This window comes from Ceratotherium simum, chromosome 4 (assembly GCF_057802395.1).
Source record: "Ceratotherium simum simum isolate JZ-2026a chromosome 4, ASM5780239v1, whole genome shotgun sequence".
Lineage (NCBI taxonomy): Eukaryota > Metazoa > Chordata > Mammalia > Perissodactyla > Rhinocerotidae > Ceratotherium > Ceratotherium simum.
This window is the reverse complement of record NC_141903.1, coordinates 72,363,996-72,390,021: the sequence shown is the minus strand read 5'-3', so window position 1 is coordinate 72,390,021 and position 26,026 is coordinate 72,363,996. Positions and strand designations below refer to the sequence as shown.

At 38.9% G+C, this 26,026-nt stretch overlaps 1 protein-coding gene across 5 annotated transcripts in view; it reads right to left on the bottom strand.

Annotated features, from left to right (window-relative positions):
- The window catches only part of ERAP1 (endoplasmic reticulum aminopeptidase 1), a 114,541-nt gene that overhangs the window by 2,731 nt on the left and 85,784 nt on the right, over positions 1 to 26,026 (bottom strand). For all 5 annotated transcript variants that reach the window (XM_087430008.1, XM_087430007.1, XM_087430009.1 and 2 more), the window contains 17 exons: positions 25,185 to 25,716; positions 23,279 to 23,417; positions 20,530 to 20,664; positions 18,066 to 18,186; positions 17,150 to 17,304; positions 16,453 to 16,566; positions 15,133 to 15,264; positions 11,774 to 11,905; positions 11,557 to 11,628; positions 10,103 to 10,257; positions 8,478 to 8,557; positions 7,720 to 7,903; positions 6,279 to 6,435; positions 5,427 to 5,611; positions 4,354 to 4,515; positions 3,734 to 3,874; positions 3,107 to 3,188 (listed from right to left, as the gene is read on the bottom strand). In XM_087430008.1, coding sequence (XP_087286134.1) covers positions 3,107 to 3,188; positions 3,734 to 3,874; positions 4,354 to 4,515; positions 5,427 to 5,611; positions 6,279 to 6,435; positions 7,720 to 7,903; positions 8,478 to 8,557; positions 10,103 to 10,257; positions 11,557 to 11,628; positions 11,774 to 11,905; positions 15,133 to 15,264; positions 16,453 to 16,566; positions 17,150 to 17,304; positions 18,066 to 18,186; positions 20,530 to 20,664; positions 23,279 to 23,417; positions 25,185 to 25,699 — 2,661 coding nt within the window. In that variant the 5' untranslated portion in view covers positions 25,700 to 25,716. The remainder of the gene's footprint in view (positions 1 to 3,106; positions 3,189 to 3,733; positions 3,875 to 4,353; positions 4,516 to 5,426; positions 5,612 to 6,278; positions 6,436 to 7,719; positions 7,904 to 8,477; positions 8,558 to 10,102; positions 10,258 to 11,556; positions 11,629 to 11,773; positions 11,906 to 15,132; positions 15,265 to 16,452; positions 16,567 to 17,149; positions 17,305 to 18,065; positions 18,187 to 20,529; positions 20,665 to 23,278; positions 23,418 to 25,184; positions 25,717 to 26,026) is intronic.

The window sequence follows — 26,026 nt, the reverse complement described above, 5'->3', positions numbered from 1 at the left end:
TTTTTCCCATAAGCGTTCGCAGTATTAATCCATCAATTTTTGATTTTGTAGACAGGAAGCCAGTCTAGGCCAAGATGTATTATTTATTCAGCATGGATTCCAGACAGTTAATTCCTTAAAATCCATGTCATAATATCATATTATAAGTTTGAGAATAGGGGGGTTAAGGATAGGCTTTTGAAAGATCAAATTCCAATTTTAAATGATGCAGGGTTGTTTTAAAATTATATCTCTGTACAACTTGTCAGTGAGCTAAAGGCATGCCCTCCTGATGTGGCAGCCTGGAGCACACTTATCCTGCTTCACTGGCCCACCTTCAGTTGTAGCTCAAACTACTGTTCATACTCTCGGAACTCAAGAGTAACATTCACTGAAAACATCACTCTGGGTGCAGTCTTCAACAGTCAAACCACATCAAAAATTTACTAATTGGTCAAATTATTTAATAAATCCTGAAGGAGCCCATCATGATAGTACCATTAAAAAACACACCTACAAGAGCTATAACAAAGCCAGCTGTTAACCCTTGCCCTTAAACTTTTCCTGACCCAAAATTATCTGTGTCTTCATCTCCTTGGAAAACGCAGCATCTCAACTGATTATTTGACTCAAACCTGGTTCTTTGAGATCATTTTCTGAGCAATAAGCAGTGTGATATAGGGATAGAAAAACAGGTTTATCCTACTAATTTGTTTGACCTTAACTTCTCTGGGACTCAGTTTCCTCATTTGTAGAATAAGGATAATCTCTACATGGCAGAGTGTTAGTAAGGATGTAGTTATGTGGGTAAAGTGCTGAATCTAACACCCAGCATGTATCAAGGACTCAACCTCATCCATTTATTCATGAATATTTACTCTGGTACTTATGTATCCCTCTGGCTTAATTACTGTGCTAGGCACTGAGGATGACACAGTGAATCAGGCAAGCACCTCCCCTCAGGGAGCTTACAGTCTACCTGGGGAGACAAGCAGTAAACTATGATTACTATAAATACTGCTATGGAGAAAATAAATAGGGACTATGACAGTAACTAGGGAGGAGGTGGCCTGCTTTAGACAGAGTGTTCTGGGAAGGTGACATTTGAGCTGAGACCTCTAAAGGATAAAATGAGCCTTTCCAGTGAAAAGTTGGGGAGAGAGCAAGCCAGGCAGAGAGAAGAAAGAATGCAGAGGCTTAGGGACAGGAGAAACACCTGGTGGCCCACGAGCAGGAGGAGGCTGAGTGGCTGGAGTGTTGTGAGAGAGTGAACACAGGAGAGCATGTGAGAATTCGTTGGAGAGGTGGGCAGGAGGAGCCAGGTCATCACGGTCTTGTGCACATAGGAAGGAGAGGTTTGGAATCTACTGTAAGAGCAATAGGCAGGGTTTCAAGAGGGCGTCAGTCATGGGCTGACTTGTGGAAAATGGTTTGGTATTGGCAAAGTGGCAGGAGGGAGGCCAGTTAGGAGGCTATCGCCATAGGCCAGGCAAGAAATGAGAAAGGCTTGGATGGGGAAGGGCAGCGAAGGGCATAGATATGGTACATATGCTGGAGGCAGAGCCAATAAGATTCAGGGATGAAGGGGATATGAGTGGAAGGAAGGGCTCAGGCTGACTCCTACATTTTAAATGTCAGTAGAACACTCTCCATTCTGACAATACCTCAGGCTCTTTCATTTCCATGCTCTGCCTCAGAGTTTTTGCACCTGATGTTTCCTCTGCACACAACACTCTCCTCCTGGATATCTGCATTTCCTTCAATATCTGCTCAAATGTCTCCTAATCATCCCACAGAACATAGCACCATCCCTTAGCCAGTCACTCTCTCTCTTTACCTTGCCTTATTCATCTTCAGAGCATGTAACTTCCTGACATTGGTTGATTTGTCTTTAATTGTCGGATTCCCCCAGTAGAATTTTAGCTCTATGAGGACAGGGGCTTTGTCTGTTCTGTTCATCATTGTAGCCCCAGAACCTAAAACCATGCCTGCCGTATCGTAAGAATGTAATATGTCTCAAATGAATCAACGAGAAAACGAACCAACAAGTGAATGAATGAAATGTTCTGTTGCTACATATCTGGTCCATGGACAGCTGTCTAGCTGGTCACAGCCTGTGGATGGCTCCTCAGTCATCACGGAATACCTCTGCTGTGGACCTCGGTAGATTCAAGATTGAACTATTATGTGCAATTTTACAAGCCTGGGTGAGGCCACTGAAAACTGGAGCAAAGATAAGGGATGTGACATTTCTTTTGCATTTTCAAAGCACTCTCCTTATATCATGCTAGATCGTGGTATAACCAGACTACACAATGGAACTATTCCTAAAAAAAATTACTAGGCTCTCAGCCTTTATCTAAATGCAACATATTTTTAAAGCCATGTAAAATTTGTTCTACAACTTTACTGTAGAAAACATTAAAGGGACACCACAAAACAATGACCCATACATCAAATTCCTCAGAGTTTAAGACTGGGAAAAAAGTCTGCTTTTGTGGAAAACCTGTATGTTCCATGGTTCCCTCTTAACCAGACAATGAGAATAACTCACACTGTTTCTCACTTTTCCTTGACTGCTAGGAAGCTGTGCTTAAATTTAGGGCACAACTGCAAGAAATTATCCTCAGCATATATCCCTCCTACAGTTACCTCTTTCTGTCTATTATGCAGATTTTTGTTCTTTAACAATTTCTTTTATATACGGACCTTACACGTTGCCTAAAATTCTTTCTGAAAGTAGATGGTATATAAATAAGTAATAGGAAATCATGAACTTGGATGGTGGAGGATCTAGATTGCAGATTCAAACTAGACTCAAGATGTAGCCCATGAACAAAAGTCAGGAATCCAATAGGACCACCACTTATAAGCATTTCTTTAAATGGAAGCATGTATATTGTTGTCCAGAGCTAAGACTTCTTAACATGTTTGGGAAGAAGCAGAGTTTTCAATAGTCTATTTCTAACTGATTTTTACTTATGTCAAAAACACCATAGCATCCAAAAAAATGCCTACTCAGTGACAACATCCATTTCTAACTCATCACACCCTTAAAGTATTTTGTCTACCCCGTCTTTATTAGCTAATTGTCACTTAAGTTTAAAAAGAAAGACTTTATTTTTACCTCTTCAAGCCGTGCTCTTGTGGAGAATTGATCTGTTGTTCCCATTACCATGTATCTTATGGAAGATGAGCCAAGTTCAAACCTAGAAATGGAAATTGCAAAATGTATTGTGAAATATTTATTCATTCAACATGTAATTTTAAGTGCCTGATATATGTTACAGCATGTAACTAAAAACTGGTTAGGCATGAAAAAGAAATAAGACATGATCCCTACCCTCCAATGGGTTGAGATCTAGCTGTAAAAAGTAAGCACACAAACAGCTGAATAAAAGATTAAGTACCTAAAAGAAAATGATAGAAGTAAATGCTACAAGAATTAGACAAGGGCAGATGCAAACAAGCAAGACTGCTAAGGAGAGACGTGGGATGCCCTGTGGGGAGGAAGGTTTCAAACAGGTCAGTGGGTGCAGGAAGGGATTATTCCAGATGGAATAGAAAACTGGCCTATCCAGATTCATTAGTGAGCACTGAATTCAAGTTTCATATTTTCTAAGGATATTCTAAGTACCTCTACTTCCTATCTTCAATCAAAAAAATCCCTCTAGATTCTCCCTGTTGTTTTACAAACAAAGCTTAAAACATAGGGAACTTTTCCAGTCACGGCACAATTTTTGGCACTACTTACTTTTGTACAAGTTTATTCCAGTTTTCCCTCAGAAACTGCCAAGCCAATTGATATCCCACCGGGTTTCTGCTAATAGACATAAGAATATCTGGAAACTCTTGAGTTTTTATTATATCTCCCTTAAAACTTTGATCTAGTAGCCTAGAATGATTAAGAGAAGAAATGTTAGCCATGAATAGGCCCTGAAAAAGTTATCAACGATTTCAATAAAATAATTTGTAAAAGAAAAAAGCCCATCTGCCAATAAAGACCAAAAAGAGAAATAGGTAACCAGAGCCCTGATAAACTCGCGATAGCTATGGAATAATAAAAACTAACATTTATATAGTGTTTACAAGACCCATTCTCATATATTCTCTCATTTGCTCAGAATGGCTAAGAAAGGTTTATCTAGTATATATTTCTAAATGTGTTAAAGATACACAAATATATACTCCTTTAAATATGTTTCCCAACACCTGCTTCCCCCTAATTATTTACCACACTCATTAGATGTGTGCCTTGCATAAATGTTCCCAGCAGAATAGGCAATTCCTGGCCAAGAGAACAGAAATAGATGCCAGAAGGATCTGATCTAATTTAATTCCTCTTGGCCACATGAACGTGAATGAATTACTCACCACTGAAGCTTTTCTTTATTTTGGCTCATACACAGGGCAAATTCAATTTCGTTTTTCTCAGTACTGGACAAAGACGACTGATATTTACTATAAAGAAAATCCCATCCTTCTGGGTTCTGGGCACCCACAGCAAACACTGCCATGGTCACATCGTTGGGCAGGCTGCAGAAAAGAACACACTCGATGAGAGTCTGAGATGTAGTAAGTGTGTTTGGATGCATAATGGGGAGCAATTATGAACTGATAAACTGGTCCTATGATCAGAGAAGCATGCCTGGAAATATGAACAAAAATAACCTCTTTCCTTCAGTTACGTTTTATGAAAGTGGCAAGTATCTAAAATTAGGTTTTAAGTAGCCTTCTCAAAAATGTAATGTGAAATGCCACTTTTATAAATACCTACAGATCTAACATACTTGAATGATGCTGGGTGACTCAATAGGTGATCATTTCAAGTCTAAAGGAAAGAAATTCGAACTAGACTCAAGATGTAGTCCATGAACAAAAGTCAGGAATCTAATAGGACCACCGTTTGTAAGTATTTTAAATGGAAGCATGTATATTGCTGGCTTAATATTTCCTGGATGGGATTTAAGTCCCAAACATGAAAGGGCTTAAGAATAAATTTCCAGTTACAGGAGGATCCTGCTTTGCTCAGACAGTATCAGCAACTGCTATATACCCACCTCAACCCGTCAGGGACTTTGGAGGCCCAAAGTAGCTCCTATGAGATGCATTGCCTCTGTTTCTGTCCAGTACAGCTGTCTCAGTTCTGATAAGGTTTTGTATTCTTGGCTATATAAAATGGGAATTATTCTAATCCCATTCTAACTCTCCAGATATTTGACTTTTGTGCATAGAAGTTCCCTCCTAGCATTTCTTAAAACAGAAAGTTTTAGAGATACTTAAAGAGATACATAAAAAAATCTTAAAAAGCAATTTATTTTCCCAAAAAAAGGATGGCAGGGGAGACTTGTCTTGACTTATTTTTTCTCCCAACATTTAGCACTGATGATGGAAAAGAGAGAAGACACCCTTTATATGAACCAACTGGTTGTTCGGTAAGGACAGACCTCAGATTTCCGTTGGCTTCCTTCCACTCTCGGAAATAGCCTTCTGCCCTCCGCACACAGGGCTGATACTTGCGCACACAGGCCAGGAGGAGGAGCCGACTCCGCAGCATTCGCTCTGAGACCGAGCCCTCGTCCGTCCAAGTCTGCTTATCAATGAGGTCCCTCAGCAGCCTGATGAGAAAGGACTGAGGGAAAGCCACACATGTCACCAGGACTGTCCCAGGTCACCTCATGCTTTATGTAATTCAACACACCCTCAGGTGATGGGGAATATTTTTAAAAGCTTAATCCAACTCTTATCTTTAAAGCCATGCAGTTCTGTTTATGTTTAATTATAAAAGGGGTCAAAAACAAGAAGTAATGATGAATGATTTTTGTACTTGCATAACAAACTTTTATAAATATAACTTTATCTACTTAAAATCAGGATGAACTGCCACTTTTAAAGCAAACTAAAAGAGGGAGTTTATATGACTAAATTTCAAGAGCAATTTATACAACAGAACTTCATGATATTTTGCCAAAAATAACAATTTTGTGCCTCTTACTCAAGGACCTGAGTCTCAGAATATCTTAATAGCAACCTTCATAACACAGAATTAAAATAAAGAATTTGCAAAAGGAAAGGAATAATAAATCTATGGAAATTAAGTATAGAATCTCACAGTGCCATGCCTATTTTTAGTGCCAAAATAACACCAAAATCTTTGCTAGTCAATCCAAATACTGAATTAATTTTTATTTACTTTTCTTTCGCCTATATCAAGACATATATATATACACAATCACTTTTCCACACTCACACAAAAGCAAACCAGTTATATAACTATTCCATTTATTTCAGGCTTTCACCTTGAATTGAGTTTCCACTTCATTCATATCTCTTTTCTCCATTAACTTATACATAGGTATCAGCTCATTCAAACCTTGGAACACAGGCATAATTTCAGTTTCATGTTTCAAGTACAGGGTTAAATCCAAGGCTTTTTCAATCGAGAGCTTTCCAATGCTGGTCAAGAGACACCATGGTTAGCAGTTTAAAAGAAAATCCAGGAAATCAACTTTTGTTTCAAAAGATATTTTAACAATCTTCCAGCAAAATATTCCATCAGATATAAATGCCCCCTTATAAATAATGACCTTTATATTAGTATCTCTTCTGTCTCATGTAACACAACATGTGGCATGTTTACACCGTGGAGGAAGTTGCTCAAATAACAGTAGAGCTATGGCAAAGTTGTGGTTAAGACAAAATGGAAGTTGACCACATCTGTCCCTCTATAAAACATCGTATAGGAAGCCTGGTCAGGGAGACTGCCACTCAGTCAAAAGCATGAGTCCCCAGAGTCAACACATCCTCGTCTCCAATTAAAAAAGAAACTGAATATAGATATAAACCCTTCATATGCCCTTATAGGGCATATGCTTATATAAGTAAACACAAAACCCTCTAAGATTTAAGCAATAATATGCTACGGAGTGGAATATTTTTAGGTAGGCAGAAAAATCTAGATAAGCAACCCCTATCTTTGTTTCCCGTTGCTTTTTGTCACCTCAAGAGACCCAGAAAAAAAAAACAACATTTAGAGCAGAGGGACATGGCATTATAAGGAGAATTATAGAATTATTCCTTCCCACCTGGGTGATTCCCCTTAGGACTTCAGTTCTGCCTAAATATTGAAGTTTTAGGCTTGGGGGCCATTTCCTTAAAAACCATTGTCATGGGGAAAAATATTAGAGAGTGAACACTATCCTCAACAACTCAAAAGTCATTTGGTTGGGTCATATTTTATGAGCTGTATTCCATAAAGATGCTATGAAGTTCAGGTATCCAGTTTGGGAGTGGGGGAAATCCCTCCTTTAATCCAGGAGATGTAAAACCAACTTGATCCCGGGCCACTTGGTCTTCTAAGAATGTTTCGAGATGGTCCAAGACCCAGCAGGGGAAAAACCTGATCTGTTACAGCAGGGCCAGACAAGACTGCGGGACAAGGCTTTAGGGACTGGGCAAAAGGCCTCTCCAGGATGTTGGTCTCCTACTTTCCTACACTTTTGCCTCAGTCTGATCTGAGTTGTTAATGAAAAAGATTAAGATACAGAGTCCTTCCTTTACCTTACTCAGCAGACAGACAGGAGGTCAATCATAAGGCTAAAAGCAACCTTGAATTGTTAGAAGAACTTAGGGGAAAACACCCTTCAACTTATTAGCAATCAATCATTTTCATCGTTAGAAATCAAGAATGATAACAGCTGCTTTCAGAAATAAACCAAGACTTTGAGGAGCTTGTTTTACCTGACAAGCTGAAATGCATTGTTAATGAGACTGGCCCGATCATTACTGCTGATTGCTGTGTGCGTTCCTTTTAAAAGGTCAATCAAAGAATCCCATCCATCATCCTCGTAATGCACAATGTAATAGCCATTCATCCCCACATTAAATTTGATCCATTCCACCTCTTCTGGGAGGATGAGCACATCTAGAGCAAATAAAATAAATCATAGCTCCACTTTCTCTCTTGACTAGTGAAAGATTTGCTGATCAGAGGCTGGACAAGAAAACTAAAGGCAAGTTTAATAGTGAACAATTTTAACACTGAATTGAGTTTCATATTGAACACATTTCTTTTAGAAACCGGAAAACATCCCAATAGACAAAAGCCAACCCGAGTTTTAGACACCAATTTTGTGAGATTTATAGATCTATGAGAAGAATGCAGCCACATTTCAGGCCATACATACCATGTAACCTTGCAATGTTAACAAAGCAATGGGGATTTTTCATTAGTAATCCCTCCTTTTTAGCATTACATAACTCAACTGTTTTAATCTCTATCTGGCAAGATATTGGTCTTTTTTTTGGCAACCAGACAGTATTTTCAAACCTATATTCTTCACTAGAAATTGAAAGCCAAAGATTTGCTCAAGATAAAGGTTAACCTGATCCTTTTTGTTTTAACCAAGATAAATAGCAAAAGAAACTTAGTATCTAAATCCTACACATTTCCACAGTTCCCTTCTTGAATTAACGTAGTTATTTCCACAATAAATTACCTGTTTTTGTCTTTAGCAAAAATCTATGGACTGAGTCTGATTTGCTGGTAATGAATGTCAATGGAACATGCCACAGGTACCTAAAAGAAAGGAGGATGGATTGTTCATTCATTGATTTAATTCAATAAGCAGTTATTAAATCACTTCTCATGTGCCAGGCATTAGCTAGTTGAAGAAAGGATGGTACCAAAAGCGCAATAGCCAAGAGCTCAAAACATCGCAGCCTGCTTTCCAGCTTTGTGGGGGAGTCCAGCTCAGGCACTCTTCATCCCTCTCAGACTCCTTGATTAGGAATTTGGGCTCAAGTGACAGCCTTTACAGTGATTGGCTGATTGAAACTCAGAGGGCCTAACTTAAAAACCTTGACCACCAGCAATGGCACAAATTGACATCGTGTGCTGCCTAAGTCATATACTAAGAACAACACAACATCACTTCTGTGGAACTCCTGGAAAAGATGCATAACCTGAATCTGATCATGAAGAAACAGCAGACAACCCAAACTGGAGGACATTCTATGAAATAACTGGCCTGTACTCTTCAAAAATGTCAAGGTCAAGAAAGACAAGACTGAGGAACTGTTTCAGAAAAAAAGAACTAAAGAGATGTGACAATTAACACAATATGATCCTATACTGAACCCTGAACCAGAATTTTTTCTTCTGCTGCTATAAAGATATTATTAGGACAATCGAAAAAGTTGAGTAAGGTTCATAGATTAGATTATAGTATTGTATCTAGTTCATTTCATAATTTTGATAATTGTACTGTGGTTAAATAAGTAAATGCTCCTGTTTTTTAGGAAATACCACACTGAAGTATTTCAAGGTAAAGGGGCCTCATGTCTCCAACTTACTCTCAAACAGTTAAAAAATATATACTATATACATAGCCTGAGAGAGAGAGAGAGAGAGCGTGCGCTCACATGATTTTTTGAACTGACATTTTAGGTTATATATAGAGAATATTTAAGTTCTCTCTATATATAGAGAGAAAAAGAGAATGATAAAGCAAATGTGGTGAAGAGTTAACGTATATATCTGGGTAAAGAATACATGGGAACTTTTTGCACTCTTCTTACAACATCTCCATAAGTCTGAAATTATTTCAAAATAAAATTTTTTAAAATAGTGTCCATCCAGGGTCAATGAAGCTGCAGTGGCTCATTTCCAGTGATGTCCTTCTGTAGCATTAAGCTGACAAACAGGTTCCAGGATCTAACTCAGACTTTCAAAGAAGAGACGAGTTGTAATGCCCAGAAATCACCTAAATGTTTATATCCTTAACTCCAACCCAAATGCCAGACACTATTGTACTTGAGCGGCAGTTGCTTAGATTGGAGCTGATTCCAAGCCAGGAACTGGAAATTGCCATCCTATCAAACTGCAAAACATGAGAATGTTAAAATAATTATATATCATCAGCTTTACTGAGATGAACCAAGGTTTAAAGCCACCTCATCCTTTTGGGAAGATGGTGGTATATAAGTCAACTTCATAGGATACATAGATTGGATTGAAATATTTTAGCAATAAAGGTAAGGGCAGTATTTCAAAAATAAGGTTTCATCGTACAAGGCAGACGTTACCTAGGCAATAAAAGGAGTTTTTCTCTAGGAACATTACCCAGTTTCTGGGGCATCGCCTTGTCCTTTCATATAGTGCTCTTGCTTCATGTGTACGTTCCTCCCTCTCACTGTGATGGTTATCAGGGGAAAGCCCTTCTGCAGCGTCCAGGTGTTCATCATGGTTTTCACATCAAGGCCTTCCTGTCGCCAGTGCTGGTTTATACAGAGAAAGGCAGATGCATGACCCACTTAGACCCGCTTTAAGAAGAGAGAGAACCCAAGCTTGTGCTCACAGGGCTGCTAACTGTTGACAACCTCCTCTGTGAAGCTCTCCCTTATCCCTTCCTCTGCTCCCTTCTCCCATTGTCTCCAGCCATAGCACGTCCATTAGAACGCCAACTGTTTACTTTTCATTCTCTTCTTTTATACATGTATGTCTTGAGAGCAGGTACCATATCTGGTTCTACTGGGCATATCTTGGGCTTGGCACAAGGCACAAAGCAGGCATGTGAATGAATGAAGGTAGAGAAGGAAGAGAAAGTGGCCAGGTGTTCAACACCTACATAACTATGCTGGATCTCAGACAAGCAAGATGGGAAAAAATGTTCAGTCAAGATCCTATACATCCAAAGTGATAACACCAAGATGGCCCACACTCAACAAACAGCCGTGAACGCCAAAGAGGATATATTCTTTGACAATAAAAAAGTTTTTAAAAAAATATTTAAGAGCTAGTAAAAGGATAAAATATGTTACTGGATAAATCTAGAAACAATTGAATAAAGCCATTTCCAAAAACAAAAAAGCTAAGAAAATTAAAATATGGTGGATAAAATATTGTTGAATCTCCAGACTCACCCTCAGCTGCCTATGAAAATATTCTAGAAGTCCAGATAAACAGAGACTCAGACTGTTTTGTGACTCAGATGTTATGAATTTTTTATAGCTTAGCAGTTAAAAACATAAGTTAGATCTAAATTCAAATCCCCAGTCTGCAATTTACCAACCATATGCCTTTGGATTTCATATTCTCATCTGTAAAAATAGGGATAATAGTACCCCCCTCGTAAGTGTATTGTGAAGAGTATAGGAGATAATACACAAAGTGCTTAGCACGTGCCTGACACACAGTAAGTGCTCGAGAATGCTCGCTGTCATTATTTGTTTTTCCACAAATGAGGACCCATGGAAATGACTGACTTAGCCTGACTGATACAGCCCTAATCTCCCACAGAAACATGTCATAAATTCGCTACTTTACAGAGAGTGAAGCCAAAGAAATTAGTATCAGTGAGACGTGCTACCAAAGAAGGCTGTGAAAATCCCTTGTGTAGATAATTTTTAAGAAAAATTGTAAAAGCCTGTCAGTCTGGTATAGTTTGAACACAGTCTTATGGAGAGGGAGGGTGATATAAGCAAGGACATCAGAATGTTTGGCACAGAGCTATCCTTCAACAAATACGGAGTAAAAGAAGGTGCCTAGGGGTGATGCGTACAGAGGTACAAACTTACTAAGGATGAAGATGAATGTTGACCTCTAGAGCAAAAGCCATCCATCCTTTGTGCACTATCCGTAGGGCAAATCTAAAAACCGAAAATAAACACATCACTCTCAGCTCTGCAGAGAACACTCATGATTCTTCTCAGAGGGATTAAAATGTGGAAAAAAAACCCCACAAGATAATAAGCCTGTCAACCCCAAGTGTAGAGACACACAAAACATACTCACATTTGCCATGCTATTCCACAGGTCCTCATTTTTTGTGTTTTTATAGCTATACTTCTGGAGATACTGGACAATACCACTTTTAAATGCATCAGCACTAAGATAATCCCTTAGCATATTAAGAATACAAGCTCCCTGAAAAGACAATATAAATAATTGTTAGCTGTGGTTTGGTCTCAATCTAATCTACTATCACACTTGATTTTGGAATAATTCTTTTAAAATGCAACTATAGTAATGTTTTTCATGTCTGACGATTTGTGAAACAATTAGAGAAAGTGAGTTAAACCTGGAGTTGTCCAGGCAGGGGGATGGGACATGACAGTTCATGCTCTTAGTCCAGTGGGGCCGTTATTTTCTATCAGTAACCACGCCTCCCCTGGGGCAAATGAATATCATCTGCCAGCTCCCATTATTCACAGGTGAGTGGACAATGGTGCAGATTAAACACTGGACCTTGAACCACCATGCGGCTTTCCCACTCCACTGCGGGGGAGGAGTGGGGAGAGGTAAGTACAAAAGGTGGAAGCAGAGGTGAGTGCCAGGGAAGGAATGGCGGAGACCCGAGAGCCTTGAGCACAGGGGACTGAGAGGCCAAGAGTAACAATGACAAAGGGAGCAAGAGAATTCCTAGATATCCTGTATTCCTGTGTTAAGAGCTCTTCCCCCTCCACTCCCATTACCGTAGATCGCAGGTCACAAACTCAAATGCCTCCAGTGGCCAGACAAGTGACGTAAACAAGGGAAGTAGTCCAAGGGTAAGAAAAATGCTTTTACGTTATTTTCCCCCTGTACTTTTTTTAAATACAACTTTCCAAGCAAGAACTCTCTTTCCAAGTACCACCCTCTTTTAAATCGTCTTTTTCTGAGAAATCATGATTCCCTCTTCCTAGAAAGCCCTTCCTACTTCTTTTTCTTCCTGGAAAGCCCCAATTGATCCTTTAAGACATAACTTGAAATCCCCTCTTCTGGGAGAATTTCTTGGGTCCCCTCAAGGTAGAGGCAGTCTCTCTCTCTGACTCTAGGGGATGGTGGGGTCACTAGATAAGCAGAGCCTGGATCCCTGAATATCTACATGGAGTGCATATCATTGCCAATAGGATTGGTATATTATTTCTTAATTTGTTTTTATTGAGGTACAGTTGACAAATAACACTATTAGTTTCAGGTGTGCAACAATGATTTGATATTTGTATATATTGTGAAATTATCACCACAATAAGTCTAGTTAACATCTGTCACCATACACAGCTACAAATTTTTCTTTCTCGTGATAAGGACTTTTAAGATCTACTCTCAGGAACTTTCAAATACACAATACAGTATTATTAACTGTAGTCACCATGCCATACATTACATCTCCATGACTTATTTATAGCTGGAAGTTTGTACCTTTTGACCCCCTTAACCCATTTTGCCCACCCCTCAACCCCGCCTCTGGCAACCACCAATCTGTTCTGTGTCTATGAGCTTGTTTTTTTGTTTTTTAAGATTGCACATATAAATGAGATCATACAATATTTGTCTTTCTCTGTCTGCCTTATTTCGCTTAGCATAATGCCCTCAAGGTCCACCCATGTTGTCACAAATAGCAAGATTTCATTCTTTTTTATGGCTATATATGTATATATCACATTTTCTTTACTCAGTCATCCATCGATGGATACCTAGATTCCTTCCATAGCTTGGCTATTGTAAATAATGCTGCAATAAACATGGGGCTGTATATATCTCTGAGTTAGAATTTTTGTTTTCTTTGGGTAAATACCCGGAAGTGGAATTTCTGAATTGTATGGTAGTTCTATTTTTAATTATTTGGGGAACCTCCTTACTGTTTTCCATAGTGGCTGTACAAATTTACATTCCCACCAACAGTGCACAAGCGTTCCCTTTTCTCCACATCCTCAGGAATACTTATTATTTCTTGTCTTTTTGATAATAGCCATTCTAACAGGTGTGAGGTGCTATCTCATTGTGGTTTTGATCTGCATTTCCCTGATGATTAGTGATGTTGAGCATCTTTTCATGTACTTGTTAGCTATCTGTGTATCTTCTTTGGAAAAATGTCTATCCAGTTCCTCTGCCTGTTTTTTAATCAGATTGGATTTTTTTGTTATTGAGTTGTATGAGTTCCTTATGTGTTTTGAATATTAACCTCTTATCAGATATGCGGTTTACAAATATTTTTTCCATTCCATAGCTTGCCTTTTCATTTTGTTGATGGTTTCCTAGGCTGTGCAGAAGAAAGTTTGATGTAGTCCCACTTGTTTAACATTTTTTGCTTGTGTTTTTAGTGTCATGTATTAAAAATTATTGCCAAGACCCACGTCAAGGAGCTTTTTCCCTATGTTTTCTTCTAGAAATTTTATGGCTTCTGGTCTTACGTTTAAGTCTTTAATCCATTTCAAGTTAATTTTTGTGAGTGGTATAAGATAGTGGTCCAATTTCATTTTTTGCATGTCCACTTCTCCCTACACCATTTATTGAAGAGACTGTCCTTTCCCCATTGTATATTCTTGGCTCTTTTGTTGTAAATTAATTGACCATATATGCATGGGTTTATTTCTGGGATCTCTATTCTGTTCCACTAATCTAGGTCTGTTTATATGTCTGTTTTTATCTCCCCTGCACTGTTATGGAAACATCCAAGCAAGAAATACTTTTCTGTTTGCTACAAATAAGACAGAGAAGAGTAATGATAAATGACACATTCTCTGCCTCAGTGAGACCACAATAGAAATAGTTGCGAATGAAAGGGGAAGTGGAAAAGCAGAACCTTGGTCTCATAAAGACGGAGCCACAACTTAGCTCCACTCCACGTTGCCAAGGGAAATACAGGCCCAGTATGACCAGAATCCTCCTCCCCGCCCCCCCCACCAAGAGAAGCCAGAAATCAGCCTTTTGTATGAAATCTCCCAGTTGTTAAATGTTGGCAACACTTTCCAATTCTGTTATTAAACACATTGTGCAGGACAATACTTTGCAGTCAACAATACAAACGGTTCCTGAAGGCACTGAAAGGGAAGCTACACAAGGGCAGGAATGTTTGCCTGGTATAAAGCTGATGCTCAATCAAGCTCTGTTTGTTGAATGATAAAAGGCAGAGTTTCTGTAGGCCATGAACTTTCAACTTACAACAGTGTAAATGAAGAACTCACTATAATATAATCTTTAGGATTACAAGCCCAACTGCAAGTTAGGCCTGAAAGAGTTAACTCGAGCCAGCATGGGTCAGAATCGAAGGCATTCAATCTGGGTTGCTCTTTATGAAGGGAAGCCACCCCACAACCCTACCTATAACCTCTCCACCCTAGTATTTATAAGTTTAGTGTCCAAACGGTACCCTTATAATCCATTTTTACCTTTGCATAGGAAACATCATCAAACATCTCCCGAATCTGAGCAGGATTCTCCACAGGTGTGGACACAGGGTGTGAGGAATTTAACGCATCAACCTCCATCGCACTAAAGCACTTGCCAAAGAAATAATCTTGCTATTGAGACAGAAAAAAGACAACATCATCTATGATTTATATTTAGATGAAAAATATGATAGTAGAAAGGTTTTATCTGGGGTAATAGGTTTGTACTTCAAATTTTTGGTCCAACCTATTCCACATTTATAATTTGCAAAATAAAATAAAATTACTCTCTTCTAAAGAGCATCCAAAAAACAATGATTTTAGGTAAACATTTTAAATTTTGTTCATCTTAAATACTTATCACATTAGAATAAAGAAAATTTCATATTAACTTAAAAACAAAACCATTACATCTACAGGCAAACATTGCCAAAACAAGAAACTAAAATGTGTAGTGATTTCAACATCTCCAATCATCATTTACACTTTTTTAAAGCAAAGAAATTTAGCTTTAAAACCATGTAGTGAAAGAAAAAATAATGGAGAACAAATTCCAACTATAACCTGATTTATTAGGGTATATTACCCAATAGAATAATATGCATACATAATCATTTGTATTATTAAAGACTATGTGGAAATAGAGGAAAATATTTATGATCCATTGCAGTGTAATAATTATATGTACATTATAATTATAACTATATATAAATTATGTGTACAGGAAGATGAAAATGGGAATGAATATGCACAACGGAAAATCATTAGAGTAAAGGATTGTTTTTACGAAAAGTAAGTTTCTTTTTAATTCTACTGCATGTGATTTTTACAAGTTAAACACATGATTTTTAAAATAAACATGTAGAGGTTCCAAAGCATTAAGCTTGTGACCCATGAGTCTAGGTTCATATACAATCAAATATGCAGTTACCTTAAGCATAATTCGATTTGGCACGTAGGATCCTATTGAAATAATAGCAGTCTGTACCTACTATTTCTTCAGTGAGCAGCTTGAAGGTTGGGGAAATGACATAGAATAGACAGGCTGTCATGATTTCTATTTCTTGGATATAAAGGGAGGACAAAATTTAACACTTAATTTCTTAACAATCATAGATGTGGAAATAAGCAGTCCAGTTTGGAAATAAGCCTTTGTGATATGTCTTTAAAGTTCACTAGCATTTTGGAAACCTGATTCATATCTAAACTCCTAGGGAAGTTATTAATCTTTCTATGAATTCTATAATCAAAGATCAATAAATATTTTTCAGCAACAATGAACAAAATGACAGATTAAGCTAAAATGTAAATACTTCTTACAACTTTCAGTTCTGGATGAGTCACACTGACAGACACGAATTCCATAAACTCGGCAAATCCCTCATTTAGCCAAAGATCATTCCACCATTCCATAGTGACGAGGTTCCCAAACCACTGAAAGGAAGACATTACCCAGATTATTCACACATTTCTGTGGAGACTGGATTAATTATGCAGCCATAAACAAGGCATTCAGAAGGAAATATATTTTATATGTGGAATGCCGGTATATGAATTTTAACATATTTATGGAATATTTTATCAAAGTAAAAAGAAAAACCTTTCAATATGCACTATAAAACATGGTACCTAATGCTTTAAAGAAATAATTTTTCCTATGGGAAAAAAAGACAAAGTAAAAATGAATCCATACAATTCAGATATCAATATGAATAGCCTCAGATGTCCCATAAAAGCAATACAGATGTAGTTTAACTTCATTTTTTAAAAAGTGTGATTGGGGCCAGCCCCGTGGCTTAGCGGTTAAGTGCGCGCGCTCCGCTGCTGGCAGCCCGGGTTCGGATCCCGGGCGCGCACCGACACACCGCTTCTCCGGCCATGCTGAGGCCGCGTCCCACATACAGCAACTAGAAGGATGTGCAGCTATGACATACAACTATCTACTGGGGCTTTGGGGGAAAAAATAAATAAATAAATAAAATTATCAAAAAAAAAAAGCGTGATTGAGCTTGTATACCTGGTGGGCAAGTTCATGTGACACAATCATCGTGATGCCGAGCTTACTTGATGCAGAAGACTTTTCAGCATCAAACAATAGAGAAGATTCCCTGTACGTTGTCAGTCCCCAGTTTTCCATAGCACCAGACTGAAAGTCAGGAATAGCAGCAAGATCTTGGGAAGGAAACAAAAATACATTACCAGGCTCTAAGCTACACGTTGCCCAACCGTACTGCCTTGCAGAGTGGACGGATGTAGGGATCAAAAGAAAAGCTAAGCTGTCAATGCAGATCCGTGGAATTCTAGACTGGAAGAACCTTTCACAATGGAGAAAAAGGGGCTCAATACTCTTTCAGAGTCACTTTGCTGCGACGTGACAGTCAGACTTGGGTCTCAGTCCTCCTGACACCATTTCTGACTTTCTGACAAGGAGTTTGGGGACTGAATAATCTTAACAATTTCCTCAATAGTGCTCTGGACTTTGGATGCCCAAGACCCCCATACACCAAAAAACTCAAACACACAATAGTTTTAAGGGCTCATGTAAGAAAGAAAACGGAGATTTTCTTATGCTGTATAAATTTATTCCTTCAAAATAATTTACTGAGTATCCTCAATGTTCTACCACATATGTACCAATAATGGAAAAAAGGCAGCCTCTGCCCTTTGCTGTCTGCCCACTAATATAGGTCGGTTTATCTTTAAAATCAGAAGGCAAAATTACCACCATGCCATGTGCCTCCAGAACTGTATCAAGATCTACTTTTACTCTCATTAGAAATTTATTGTATAGATCAGGGGTGAGAAAAACCTGCCAGGGTTTTAGTGACTTGACCAGCTGCTGAGATAACCATGGGTATGCCAATTAGGAGGATATAATCTCTGGCTGGGGTCATTAGATGCCACAATTTGTAATATCTGTGCAAAATCTCTACCTTGTTTGGGTAAGGGATACGGAATGCTGAAATAATCCTCATAAAATTCTAGAAGAGTCACCGCAGCATCCAGTGCATAATCTGCCTGATTTATCTTGTCTGGCACAGCATAGATGGAAACCTGAAGAGAAAGGCACAAGAAAGTTATTCAAATGCCGTAGTGGCTTCTCTCCACAAGTGCACAGGAGCTGACACTAACAGTGCACACCGTGGGATGTGGCTGCCAATATGAAAGACGACGACTGGAAGTTCTATTCCTTGTATTAATGCCGACTATGTTCCTGACCAGCTCCCTTTCTGAACACAACTATAAATGCTGGATAACACATACAAAAATGTCTTTTCAAATGTTTTCACAAGACAGTGAAAAAGTAAAGACTTAGATGCCAAAAATGAAGTGACAGTAGGGCTCTCAGAAGTCAGCAGAGCACTGCAGCCAGCTCTTGCCCCGAGGACACTGGCCCAGTACAGATGGACTGGAGCTTCGGTTTTCATGGCACTGAAGAACGCAGGGGACAGGAGACAAAGTCCAGAGCCTGCCCAAGGTGGGAAGTCTAACAGGAGATGCACCCCTGCATAAAGCTGGACCCAGAGGACCACACCCTTACTGAGGGGGTAAACTAGAAACAACCACCCCCTTCCTCAAGGAGATTGCAAGGGAAAAAATGCCTTATTCAAACCTTGGTACTGTATGGGGGAGAATCTCCTCAGAGAATTTGTAGCTAAAAGCTAACCTTAATGCTGTTTAGCAGCTGGACTCACAATAACCAAGTGGTTCAAAAATCTGAAGCCAATAATTTAATTTAAAGTGGTCCCTGGGCTGGTAACTACTCCCAGTCACCTGACAGAAGCAAACACAAATTCTCTCTGGAAGAATCTACCTTCAACGCAGGTAATCTAAGTTCACAGACACAATTCACAATATACGCAAAGGAAGAAGACACGGTGAGCAAGAGCCAGTGGAAACAATAAACCACAGACCAGATACACAAAGACTTTAGATATGACAATCACTAGACACAGAACATAAAATGTATGATTAATGTGTTTAAAGAAATAAAAGGACTAAAAATATTAGTATATAAAAGGGATGCTGGGACCCAATTCCAATGTGGGTGTGTGTGGTGGGGGAGAGTTCCACCACACTACCAACCAACCACCAAGCAACTCTCTGACACCAGCTGGGCGTCCTACAATTCAACTCAATTCTGATATTATCCACCCGGAGATAGCATCAGATTCCACAGATTAAGGGTTCAGTCCTACGAGACTGCCCCCACCCCCACTTCAGACGCCAATTGCAAGTCCAGGTTGTCACCTGTGCTTCTAACCAAGCAGCTATAGATTGCAGGTTCCCATGACCCTCTCCCTGGGTTCTATTAATTTGCTAGAGCAGCTCACAGAACTCAAAGAAACATTTTACTTAGTAAATTACTGGTTCATTATAAAAGGATATAACCCAGGAATAGCCACATGGAAGAGACGCATAGGCACCTTTATTGCTCTCATCATTTAGAAAATTCTAAGGGTTTTAGGAGCTCTGTGCCAGAATTGGGACAAAGACCAAATATATATTTCTTATCATAAGTCACAATATCACAGTATGGAAGAGACATTATAAAAAGAATCATTCATAAAGGATTCACAAAAGTGGGCAAATCAATAGTGGGTGTTTTTGCTGACAGTTTCACTGCTGAATTTAGATTGCTCCCTACATCCAAGTCTCAAGCATCACCTTCAAATCCCCAGGTAAGTAGACATATCTCCACAAGGATAAGAAGCCTCAGCCCTAGAGGAACAAACGGCAGTTCAGCAGAGAAACTCTAACTATTCGGGCCTCAGTGAAAACCAGCACAAATAAATGAGGTATCGTCAAATAAAGTGTCCTGCCCCTCCTCTCCAAAAAACTTATTTGCATTTAGAGCCACAGCATACAGTTGTATAGATTGCTGACTATGGTGCCCAGACAAGGGGCGAGTGCTCCTTGAAACAAGATCTTTTTCTCCAGGATTCCAGTATTCCCTTCCCAGAGCCATTTAATCCTCCAAGCAGAATCTCTATCTTACTTCCTTCCCATGGCCAGAAGTCCCTGCTCAGATAGTCAGTGGCATTCACTTCCAAATGCAGAAAGTTATAGTCAGAAGCAACCTTAGAAACCATTGCAGGATCTAGTCCAACTTAGACATTTTAAAGTATAAACTAAGTTCCAGGGGGAGCGGGGCCATGGTCAGAAAGCCAGGCAGTGGTGAAGCCAGGACCATGACCCAGGCCAAGCCTTTCCACATGGTTTTCTTGTTAAAGCCTCACTGTAAATATGAGTATCTGTGACCACAGGATGACCAGCCATCCGGAATTGCCTGAGAGTGAGGGGGTTCCCAGGATGTGGGACTTCCAGTTTTAAAACCAGGACAGCCCCAGGCAACCAGGACAAGTTGGTCACCCTCTGTGACAATGACAAGTTCACCTTGACTCCATTCTTGGTCATCTTGCTGACAGACTTAAAATCTGAAATAATGAAGGCCACCAGGTAGGTGCTCATCTTCACAGTGACATCAAAATGGTCTTCTATGAGTCCTTCCGCAACAGTCACAGATTTAACCTAAAATCAGAATAACTTCAATCATCAAATAATCCAATTATCCAATACATTGAAAACATTTTAGAAAGAGAAATTTTCTAACTACCAGACACAATATTGAAAATATATGGCATGACATTTGTATAATTATTTTAAGATTTCTAATATCTGATTGTAATTTAGATATTAAGGCCAAACCATTCTACTCAATTTCTTTTTTCATTGAGATGTAACTCATATACCATAAAATTCACCATTTTAAAGTATACAATTCAGTAGTTTTTCATTGTATTCACAGAGTTGTACAACCATCACCACTTAATTTCTTTTAAATATTCCAAATGATCACAAACTGACTCATATTTGGTACATGAGGATTGATAACATGGATGGGACAAAGCAAAACTGAGATTGCTGGTTTTGCCAAGATGTAGTCCACTTGTCCTAAAACACAGGTATGGGAATGATCTGAAAATGCAACGTCTAATTTGTTTTCTACACCAGGCAAATATGTAACCATGTACAACCCAAAAAGAGCAATGAGCTTCTATTTTCCTAAACAATTGATAGTAACCCATGCCTGGGCCTGACCCTGCAAAGCCTCCTCCAAACTCTGATTTGCTTCATTGGAACCAGCTTTTTAGTGCAAGCAGGGAGGAGCCTTGCAGAGTGGGGTGGGGGTGACGGAGGGATAGTCTAAGAGGTCTGCTCCCAAAGAAGAAAGTCTCATACCTCAGCCAGCATAAGCCCCGGGGCAGGATCTTGGAGAAGGGACCAGCCAGAACCAGCCTGGGGAACTCTATATTAATACAGGCATTTTTCCTGTAATCTTATTTCCACCTGTTTCTCTGTGCCCCATCCTTCTTAATACCCACCAGCCACCAGCTACGGTGCGTGCTGGTCACTTTTTGGTCATTCAAACCCTGACTATGATAGCCAACCTAGGTTTTTTCTTGAAGGACCCCAAATTACCTTTTCTTTTTAAAATGCCTTCTACCCAGTCCTAACCAAAATTTCCATTTCTGAAGTTGTGTTAATGATTAGGAAAGTAAGCTAATTAAACTAATACGAATTTAAATGTGATTAACTCGTGCCTCTAACACTTGCATGTTCCAATGGTATATTTGCTTTTCTCGCCTCCAAAAAGATCCTTTGAGACCTCATGGTCCTCCCCCTCAACTCCACGTCTGCAGCCTGAGTTCAGGCCTCTCCTATTAGATTTCTGCCAAGGGGAGGGCTTTCCTATCCAAAGGCAGGTTTACATTAGAGATTTTCCTATCCCCAGGATGATGCCTCAGGAGCTCCAGGCCTTCCCCCTAGAAGCCTACGAATTTCTCCACAAATCTTATTTAGTCAGCCAGTCTCTCCCTCGTTTTCATCCCATCCCTGTTCCTTTATCCTCCTAAAGCTGTAATTCTCTAATCAGAGAACTCACTCCAGTCCCAGGGAGCAATACCACAATATTGGAGGAGGGAACTATCATCTGAAAAAGTGTGTTCTCTATCTCAAATTCATATTAGAAAAATGGCATAACTCCTTCTTGTCTTTTCATATACAAATGTGGTGGGAGTGGAGGAGACAAAAGTTCTTGGCTGGTAGGGATTTGCAGAAGAGCGCTTTTCACAGGGGACAGCCCTCTAATGGGGCCTGTCAGAATCTTGTTTGAGGAAGGGATCCTTCAGATTTTCAGCTAGGAATATAGAGTTTTAAAGGTTGAGAAGTACTGTATAGAGGCTGCTCTGTGGTTCTCTGAGTCCCTTCATGCAATGATATTGCCTCCCTGGTCAGCACAAGGATGAGGCGGGACACCCTTCAGGACAGGAATGGGCAAAGCCTATCCCCGCTGAGTCTCATCCACAGTGAACTTCTCTGAACAAAGGATACGTGTGCTTCAGGAGTTGGTATGCATCAGTTGCAGAATGACAGCCCAGCTGATGTTTCTTCTAAGCTGCCAGAATATAGGATAATGGCACTGAGCAGTTTCATTCATTGGGCATGGTCATCTCCTCACCAATTTTAAAAATCAGAGGGAGCACTGTCCACATCTGCTTTGGAATTGGAGGATAATGGTTTCTTTAAAGAGAATTGAGTTATCTATCATTACTTATCTTTAGTACCATAGTATTCTGAAAAGATTACTCTTTTTCTTTTTCTATCTGCCCAATGTCATGCATGTAGTTACAAATTGTATAGTTAATATTAGTATATAGTATATAGAAATTATAAAAAATAACTGTATACTAGAAATATGGCCTTCTTCGATAAAGCATTCTCTTTAAAACTCTTTTAAAAGATCATACGAGAAAATGAAGGTGGAAGTGCTTTGTGAAGGGCACTCTCTTTTAAACCTGACCTGAATTCCTTATGGAGCTTTCCTTCCAACAGCACTGATGACCTAGAATGTCAATCTTACTGAAATCTTGCATGTTTCTAGGAACAATTTTTTCTTTGACTACAAATAAATTATTGCTTGAAACAAAAGCATAGGTTGGAAATGAAAAAGACAAGTTAGCTATCTGTCAGGCAATAAAACAAAACAAAACAGGTGACCTGAATGTAAACTGTCACTGGGGCAATGCAAGTCACAGCGAATCAGTGGATTTCTCCCGTGAGTAGATGTGCAGTTCAGACTCACCAACGGCATGTTGGAGATGGCGAGGTGCCTTGGCTCCCTTCTGATCTTGATTGAAAAACTCGCTTTGAAGGCAGGTTCATCAAAGCAGGGAAAGGCCATTCTGGCTGCAGTAGGTTCAAAGTGTGTTGATGCAAGTATCCTAAAATTATGGCAAGCAAAATAAAAATACAATATGAAGCATCAGGGACTCTAAGATAGGTGTGTGTTTGTTTTTAATTCCTAAAGTTACCACAGATTAATAGATTTCACTACTAAAAAAATCTTTTATATGACAAAAGCTATCGTAAACTAAACTAAAAGACAAGTAAAAATCTGGGAAAATTGATTGAAAGGTATTTGACAAAGGGTTAATAGCCTTAACAGATAAGGAGCTCTTGGAAATGAGTAAGAATATACCCAGCAACCAAGGAGACTAGGAGGCATGGGTCATAAACAGGCAATTCACAAAAGAAGAACCTACAAATAGTCAATAATCATATCTAACGCTGCTCAACTTCCTTAATAATCAGTGCAACGTAAATTAAAGGGAGATAGTATTGGTTAGAGGTAAGGAATACGACGAGGGGTAACAAAAATTTGTTGACCCTTTGACTTAGCAATTTTACTTCTAGGAATTTATTCTAAAGAAATCATTTAAAAAGATGTTCATCAAATGTTACTAATGCTGAAAAGCTGGAAATAACCTAATCTCCAACCATGGGGGATTAGTTAAATAAATCAATTCAAAACATACATTTTAATAAAGCCATTAAAATGATGTATAGTGAGTATATAGTGAGTATATAGTCATCCATATAAAACAACTCCTCAACCTATTTAAAAAAAAAAACCCTCCCTTGTAAAACAGAAAATATAACATAGCTCCATTTACATAAAATAATGTGTATGCATATCCAATGTTCCCCTAAAATAAAAGTACTGGTTATCTCTAAGGGCTACAATTGGGATAAATTTTACTTTTTAAAACATTTTTCTGGTAGCATATGACTTCTTCACCTCAAAAAAATAATACGGAATCAGAAAAATGTTAGTATCATCTACTAACAAATAAAATTTGATTTTAAAATTTAGCATAAAATCTCCCAAAATAAGTCATCTGTTTAAAAACAGAACTAAAGCAAAGAAGGTGAAGATCCCTTAAAGAGTTTTAACTGAGAGACAAATATTTCTTCTGATAGACTGTTGTGGGTTGAATTGTGTCCTCCAGAAAGATATGTTGAAGTCTAAATCCCTGGTATCTGTGAATGTGACTTTATTTGGAAACAGGGTCTTTGCAGATGTAATTAAGTTAAGATGAGGCCATCAGGTTTGGCCCTAATCTAACATGACTGGTGTCCTCATAAGAAGAGGGAAATTTGGAGAATGCCTGCATGACAACAGAGGCAGAGACCAGTGTGATGTAGCTGCAAGCCAAGGAATGGCAAGGAGGATGGCCACCACGAACTAGGAAGAGGCAAGAAAGGATTCTACTCCAAGACTCAAGGAGAACATTGCCTGCTGACACCTTAATTTTGGATTTCTAGCCTCCAGAACTGAGAGAATAAATTTCTGTTGTTTTATGCCACTCAGTTTATGGTACTTTGTTAGAGCAGCCATAGGAAACTAATGCATAGGCCAAGAGAATTAAAAATGTTTATTATGTCCCAGAAATTTAATTAAACAAACAAATAGGTATTTACCCTGATTAAGCTGGAGGAAAGAAAATTGGTTAAAACAGAATGAAAAATGAGATCCAAAAAACAAGGAAAAAAACCATTGGCCATTTTGAAATCTACGAAGAAGATGCAAAAGCAAAACCAAAGAAAGAATTCAACAATCAGAAGAATTTTAAAGGACAATCCATCTTAAATATTAAATTTAGTATGGGCAGCAGTTGGAACTTAAAAAAAAACAAGAAAAAAAATACCTCACTTCCCCTTCCTTGGTTCTGTAGGTGCTTTTATAAAAGCCATGGAAAGTCTCAGAGAGATTGCCAGCATAGTGGATGACAACTGTGTACAGGAGCCCCCCCACCAGAGGCTCGGGGGCCAGAAGCGCGATTTGCTCCCAAGGTGGATATTCCAGGACTTTCAGTGGTTCTTCAGACTGCCTCTCTCGCTTCCTGAGTGTGGCCTTAGATATCTGCAGGTGGTGACTATGCAGGATGATGGTACTGGTGGGCTGGCTGGCTCTGATTTCTATTTCCGTGGTTCCCTCAAAAGTCAGAGTGGTGAGATTTGCATGGATCATGAGATCATAATGAACTGGAATGACGTGCCCAGGAAGCCGCATTTTATCCCAAGGAAATGGTGTCCCATCACTAGTTTTTGGAGATGTAGTAGCTTCACTGCTCCGACACCAGGAAGGAGTTAAGAGAATCAACAGTGAGGAAAGCAGAAATGACATGGTTCCAAGTGGCCATTTGACAGACAGAGATATCATCTTCTTGCTCAGACTACCTAGTGGCACAAATGTATAAAAGCAAAAGAAAAAAAATTGAGTCATTAAAATATTATCAAGACAGCATAATTTCAGAATGTATCCACCCAGAATTAGCAGATAGAGAATCAAACTTTCAAAACTACTAGATCTTTTCTTGAAAGTAAAATTACCTTCCTTATGTTATTGATTCATAGAAGAAAGAAGTTGATGGTTAGCAACAATCATTAACACCTACTAAAAAGAATCATTTGGTCTTCAGAGTTTAACTTAACTCTATCGGTCAGGGGTCTTAGCTGAAAATAACAGAACAAGCTCTGGCTGAGGATC